Below are 6,626 nucleotides of genomic sequence, written 5' to 3'. Positions count from 1 at the left end.
ACATGACCAAAACAAAAGTTTTCATCTTTTTACAAAACTTTTTACTTCCCAAGTCTTTCTTCTCTCAGTAAATGGCACCACCATTCACCCAGTTGCTGAAATCAAAAGACTGAGTCATCCCTGATTTCTTGTTTCCTCTTAATGTTCACATTAAATTGAACACAAGTCCTGTTGACTCTATCTTCAAAGTACAGTGAGTCCTCACTTAACGTTGTCTATGGGTTGTGTGACTCCAAGTGAAATGATGTATTATGAAACCAATTTTACCCTAGGGTAATCGATATAAACAAGAGTTAAGTTCTTAGGGCATCTCATCAACGTTATAATGATGTTAATTAAGCACCTGCTATACACCCTAATCTGATTGCAAATGTGCTAGCACCGGGACTTTTGCAATAACTTCTGTGGCAGGACCCCCAAAGATGTCTATATCCTAATACTCAGAACCAGCGAATGGTACCTTACACGTTTAAAGGACTGCAGATGTGATTAAATTAAGGATTTTGAGATGGGGAGATTATCTTCGATTATCCACATGGGCCCAGTGTAACCATAAGGTCCTTGTAAGAAGGAGGCAGGAGGATCAGAATCACTAGCACCGTGGTTCCTGGAAAATCAGACCTACCCCGAAAATAAGCCCCAGTTAAGATTGTCAGCCAGATGGATGAATACACTGAATATGTTATGATGATGTTCTAGAAGAAGATGACTGTATTTGAATAAATGTAGATTGTTGTCCACGGAAAAATAAGACATCCCCTGAAAGTACACCCTAATGTGTCTTTTGGAGCAAAAATTAATATAAGACTCAGTCTTATTTTTGGGGCAACATAATAAGAGATGTGACAATGGAACCAAGGGGTTATACTGATGTGAGGAGGGGGCCACAAGCCAAGGAAGGCAGACGGCTTCTAGAAGGGCAAGGAAATAGATTTTTCCTGTGAAGCTTCCAGATGGAATGCAGCCCTGCAGACACCTTGATTTTAGACATCTGACCTCCAGATCTGTAAAAAAAATAAATTCATCTTGTTTTAAGGCACTAAGTTTGTAGTGATTTATTACAACAGCAATAGGAAGCTCCAATCCTGTAATCGGTCTCCCCATTTTCTGCCTTGTCTCTCTACACTGCATTCTTCATGCTACAGACAGGGGGACCTTTTAAAAACGTAAATTAGATCGTCACGGTCCCGTCTAAAGCTTAGCAAGAAGCTTCTCTTCGTATCTGGAACAAAATCCCAAATCACCACGGCGGTAGGCCCTCCGTGACCTGATTACCGGCTACCTCTCCAAGCTCTCCATACTCCTTCACTCCTCCTTCCACATGGCCTCCCGACTCCCACACCTCTCCCAGTCTTCGGGAAGCAGGACAACTTGTTTCCCTTTAGGGGCCTTTGTTTTAGCCATTCCCTGTTGTCTGAAACGTTTTCTCCTCAAGTCTTTGAATGGCTATTTCCTGTAGCTTTCAGCTCGGCGTTCTCCTGAGAGAGCCTTCTCTCAGCCCAACCTAAACTACTTCCCTGTTGCTCTCGTCTGTGCCACCCCGTTTAGTTGTCTTCACAACACATCGTTACCTGAAGTTATACTTCTTACTAGTTTTATTGTTGATTTCCTCCCTACCTCTTTAATGCAAGTTCCAGGAAACCAGGAACTTTGTCTCGTATCCTGCTCTATCCCCAACTCCTACGACAGGGCCTGGCACAGGCTAAGAGGCTCCCAGTGAAAAAATCATTGCACGATCGAATGCTTGGCTGGACAGGGTTCCAGCGGGCCCCTGGCACAGCAGGGCCTCGAACACACATCCCCTGACTGAATCCTGAGGTAAAACTAAGACCGGGTTCCAGTCCCTCTTGTGAGACCCTTCAGGGCCACCCCCTCAGAGCACTGCTGTGGGAATATATAATAATGGGGACAATGATAATGAAAATAACAGTAACAGCTAACGCCTATCGAGAACTTTCTATGTGCCGAGCACTGTTCTAGGTCTTCAATATAAATTCAATTTTCACAAGCACACTGTGAAGTGGACACCACTATTATGCACACTTTTTAAGGATGAGGAAACTGAGGAAACTGAACGGTTAGATAATTCGCCCAACAGACAGCTAAATATACACAACCACAGGTTTCTATCACAGCTTTCGCGCTGTCGCACTCCCTCACGTGACTAGGAGGACAGGATTTCTCGTCCGGGAAAACCCGGGACAGCCCAGCGTCCCTCGGGGCCGTTCCTCCCCCGGCCCGGCGGGGGCTTCCTACAGCGCAGGCGCCGGGCACTCGGGGCGGGGCGAGGGCGGAGGCCGAGATCCGCGGCCTAGAATTGAAACCTAATAGCGGAAGTGCTGCGCAGCCTGGGCGGGACTTCCGGCTACCACTGCGTGGGACTTATGCTGACCGAGGGGAGCTGGCGGAGCCGGGATGGTGCTGTTGGAGAGCGAGCAGGTACGGTGCGAGCCGGCCGGCTGAGGGGCCGAGACCGTTCGGGGAATAGCTCGGGACCTCCGTCTCCTGCGGGCGGCCCGGGACTGGGCGCGGCGGGCTGGGGACTCGGGGCTGCTTAACGCGGCGGGTTCTGTTGTGTTCTAGTTCCTGACGGAGCTGACCAGGCTCTTCCAGAAGTGCCGGTTGTCGGGCAGCGTGTTCATCACCCTGAAGAAGTGTAAGCAGCTGTCGCGGCGGCAAGGCTGGAAGGGAGCTGGGGGGCCGCGCGGTGCCCGGGCCGGGGTGCCCGTGTGTGGGAGTCCTGCGCGGACGCCTCCCCGCCTCCCCTTCTTGTCCATTCCGGACCGAGGGACCCGAGGGTTTTAGGACTGGGGGCTGGGGCGGCCCCCAGCACTTAGTTTCCAACGGGCGCCAGCATGGCAGGGCTCTTATTTTTGTCAAGGGTCCCAAACCCCACTGCACTGGGTGGGATTTAACCTGCGTTGATAGGACAGCATTCCCGTCGAGGAAGGAGGAAGTAGCACGCAGTTTCCTAAGGTTTGGCCGAACCGCGGGTAGTGGAGGAGGAGGTCGTGGGCAGAACTGGGGCAGTTCCGGGGGATCAGGCACCGCCTTCGTATCCGTGCCTTCCTTTGTAACTGACTCGCTAACCGTTCCCGTCTGCGATCGCGTTCACCAGGACGTATTTCTCCTGCAGATGATGGGCGAACTAAACCCATTCCAAGGAAAGGTGCCGTGGAGGGCTTTGAGCCCTCAGACAACAAGTGTCTGTTAAGAGCCACTGATGGGAAAAAGAAGATCAGCACTGTGGTGAGTTGGATTGCCGACACTACAATTGTGGCATTTACAGACTTGACTTGAGGATGGGGTTCTAGCTGAACCAGATCTTTTAAAGCAAAGGCGAAGGATTGTGTCGCTCCCCGGACACAAGAGAGCCTTCTCTTACTACCTTAATTAATACAAGAAAGCTCAGGAGCAACATTAAAAGGAAGGTAGAAGTCAGCCACTTGTTCTGCTGAAATTTTTGTGGAAGGGAAATTGGCATATTGGTCCATACTTTTAGTAGCACTTTAAGGAGCAGGTAGCATGCATATTTGATTACTTAGTCCCCTTACCCTGCTGGGCTTTCAAGGAACAGTTTCTTGGTATCAGATGATGCTTTTAAGCTGTTTCTTCCTTTACCTTTGTGGTTCACATAGCAACTGTGTAGCTATGCTAGGCTTGGGACTTGAGAGTGTAAATTTGGTCAAGAGCCCTAGTGTTCCTTTTCAAGGTGGAGACTGCATATGGCAAAGCAAGAGGCTCCCTGGATACCGAACGAACACCTCGTTCAGGCATACCTCCTTTTATTGCACTCTGCTTTATGGTGCTTCCCAGATGTTGCGTTTTTTAAAAAATTGAAGGCAAGAGCCTCCATCAGCAAAGATTCTGACACACTTTATTGTGATACTCACTTTACTGCAGTGAGTCTGGAACTGAACCCGCAACCTCGCTGAGTTCTGCCTCTCCTTTTTTATTCTGCTGGACGGAACCAGATTGTCCCCCAGTCACGTCAGTATAGGATACTTAGGAGATCGTAGACCATAATTAATTGATGTCTCCCATGACCAGTTATGTAGAGAGGACTTTTATAGTAAAGCTTACGTGGTTTTTAAAAATAAAGTTTGGGTATCATGAAATATGAAAACCCAAGGAATCTTTTGAGAGGTAGAATTTCTCATTGTGGTAGCTTGCAGTTTGCTTAAATAGATCTGAATTAATGGAAGGTGGGTTTACAATAAGATGGGGAGGGAAAGGTTTAAATGTATCTTGCACAAAAGATTAATACTTAATCCTTTGACATCTCTCAGAACCCAGGGGGAAAAAGTAAATGCCATGTATGTAAGAGATTTCAGTAGAGGTGAGAAGCAGTTTCTTTAGGACCCCACTTCTGCCTCTTCCCATCTTGGTAAAGTTCTCGTGTGAAAAAAAGTCCAGAGCGACTTTGCTTGTTCCTCAGGCAGAGGAAAGCGGAGTAGAAAAATAACCTTTAGTGTATTGTGACCCCTGAAGTTGGGAAGAAATATTTTAAAGATTAAGATGTTGTCTTCTTGAGGCTTTTGAATTATCTGGGATGAGGCAGGAGATTTCCATATGGGTTATAGGGCACCCTGAACTTTTTTCCCCTCTTTTCCAGGTGAGCTCCAAAGAAGTGAATAAGTTTCAGATGGTGAGTTTCTGCTGTTCCCTTTTGTAGGGCAAAATTCAGCACAATATTGAGCACTGGGTCAAAATTGATACTTAGGTTCACTGCTCTCCTGTGATTTACCAGTTTTTAAGTAAAAACTGCCAGGCTGTGAATTTTATTTTCAACACTGCTACTGTTTTCCGTTTTAGTTTTTTAAAGCTAGATCTTGTCATCTTATGCTTCACATATGCTCTACCTATAGTATAGTTGAACAAGAAGTTGCCTGCAGTTTTCCCTTTTCGTTTTTTTTAAAAATATGCAACTCACTGTGGGTGTTGTAGAAGCTGCTATAATGTATTTTCCTCTTACACCATTTTCCTTAAGATACAAGTATCCCAGTGTATTACATGCTTTATCAGATAGGCTTTCTGATTTTGACTACACTAAATCCATTATGGAAATGGGGCAGCTGCTTTACCAATTTGCAATTCTTCCCACTAAGGTCGCGCTCTGTGTCTTTTAGGCTTATTCAAACCTATTGAGAGCTAACATGGATGGACTGAAGAAGAGGGACAAAAAGAGCAAGAGTAAGAAGACCAAAGCAGCACAGTGAAGGGCGCCTGATTCCCTGCTTTCCCCAACTAACCACTGAAGTGCTTTTTTTCCTTTGGTTTTTCCTTTTGACCACAAAACTAGGTTTCTGGTTCTCTTACAATAACTGTTTTCATGTGATATTAGGGTCATTTTGGATGGGAGAAGGGATGTAATGTTTACACGGTAGTTTTCAGAAGCCAGTTTATTTTAGATCTGGCTAATTGGTCTGTGTTGCATAGAGTATATTCCTAGATTAAAGTCTTTGTAGCCATCTGTGTGAAGAGGAATGTATCATTAAATCTATTTATCAGCATTGATCATCTCTTATTCCTTTTCCCATCCCATAGTAATAGTCTCTGGCAATAACTAGTAATTCTGGAATGTGATTATGAATAGGCTTTAGCCTTATCTTCTAGGTTATTGGAGTTGAAACCTGACAGTTTTATAAAAAGTTATGTTAGTTCACGGGTATTCTTCCCAACTGGCTATATAATTTTATTACTATAGTTCTTTTAGCAAATTTGAATGGGTGCTCATTGTCAAATTAGAGTTTGCTTACCCACCTTAGGATAAGCATATTACAAATTCAAGAATAAAGATTCCAAGTTGATGATATTTGACTTCTTTATACCCTTCAGTTTGGACAGTCTCATGTACTTAGTCATAAGAGTTAAGGGAAGAACAAGATTGTTGTATTCTAGCTCCACAAAACCTTTAGCGTTAAATTTACAATTAAAAAGCAGCATATATATGAAAGTATTTATTATATTCCAAAAGATAAATTTATATTACATACGAAAAACTTACCCACAAAACTCAACTTTGTAGGACAGCTTCTTAGACTGTCAAGTTAACTTAAAATTACAATGAATGTACACATTTTATAGTATACATTCCTGTCTGAATAGTGTAATGACCATTGTTTAGGATTAAAATAAGATTCTGTAGTAGTCATCTCTGTAGCTGTATAGGAATAGCACAGACACCCTGCAAAAGAAAGGAGAAGGTATGATCAGTATAATGGGTGAAGAACATTAATAAAAAATTATTTTTAGAACATTTAACTGTAGGAGTTTCGTTTAATCAAAAGCAAAATGGAAGGCTAGGCATTAAATATTGCATATGTTTTATAGAAGTTTACTGGCAAGGGTCTGCAGTATAAAGTTCTTGAACAAGGAGACCACCATTCACTTCAGAGGCTTTGCTCTTGTGGCCTTTTAAGTGTCTGGTAACATGAACAACTGGGTTCTGACATGAGGACATAAGCAAAGTAGTGACGGCTATCATTTAAACATTTCTAGGAGTTACGTGGATGATTAAAATTATAAGTGGGATAGCTACTCCTCGGACTGCTGTGTTTTGTTACTGATGGACTGATTCAGTCCTGAGCAAGATTTACTGGTTACCAGTTGCAGTTCTAACATAA

At 44.1% G+C, this 6,626-nt stretch overlaps 2 protein-coding genes across 3 annotated transcripts in view; one reads left to right on the top strand and one right to left on the bottom strand.

Annotated features, from left to right (window-relative positions):
* Positions 1–2,278: 2,278 nt before the first annotated feature.
* SRP14 (signal recognition particle 14) lies at positions 2,279–5,815 on the top strand. The gene is made up of 5 exons (XM_081048152.1): positions 2,279–2,439; positions 2,584–2,656; positions 3,137–3,249; positions 4,616–4,648; positions 5,130–5,815. The coding sequence occupies exons 1-5, from the start codon at positions 2,416–2,418 to the stop codon at positions 5,217–5,219; spliced, it is 333 nt and encodes a 110-aa protein (XP_080904278.1). The 5' UTR covers positions 2,279–2,415; the 3' UTR covers positions 5,220–5,815.
* A 132-nt stretch (positions 5,816–5,947) lies between these two features.
* EIF2AK4 (eukaryotic translation initiation factor 2 alpha kinase 4) overlaps positions 5,948–6,626 on the bottom strand; it is an 87,326-nt gene continuing 86,647 nt past the window's right edge. The window contains exon 39 of one of the 2 annotated variants that reach the window (XM_081048150.1): positions 5,948–6,187. In XM_081048150.1, coding sequence (XP_080904276.1) covers positions 6,130–6,187 — 58 coding nt within the window. In that variant the 3' untranslated portion in view covers positions 5,948–6,129. The remainder of the gene's footprint in view (positions 6,188–6,626) is intronic. The other variant, XR_013993324.1, reaches the window with a different exon arrangement.

Source organism: Rhinolophus hipposideros (assembly GCF_964194185.1).
Source record: "Rhinolophus hipposideros genome assembly, chromosome: 5".
NCBI lineage: Eukaryota > Metazoa > Chordata > Mammalia > Chiroptera > Rhinolophidae > Rhinolophus > Rhinolophus hipposideros.
This window is presented reverse-complemented; position numbering and strand designations above follow the sequence as displayed.

Bases quoted from the DNA above. Each gene is read 5' to 3' on its own strand.
- SRP14 (XM_081048152.1), top strand. From the start codon at position 2,416: ATGGTGCTGTTGGAGAGCGAGCAG. The intron at 3,250-4,615 runs GTGAGTTGGATT...CCTCTTTTCCAG, and splicing joins AAAAGAAGATCAGCACTGTG to GTGAGCTCCAAAGAAGTGAA. The intron at 4,649-5,129 runs GTGAGTTTCTGC...TGTGTCTTTTAG, and splicing joins AAGTGAATAAGTTTCAGATG to GCTTATTCAAACCTATTGAG.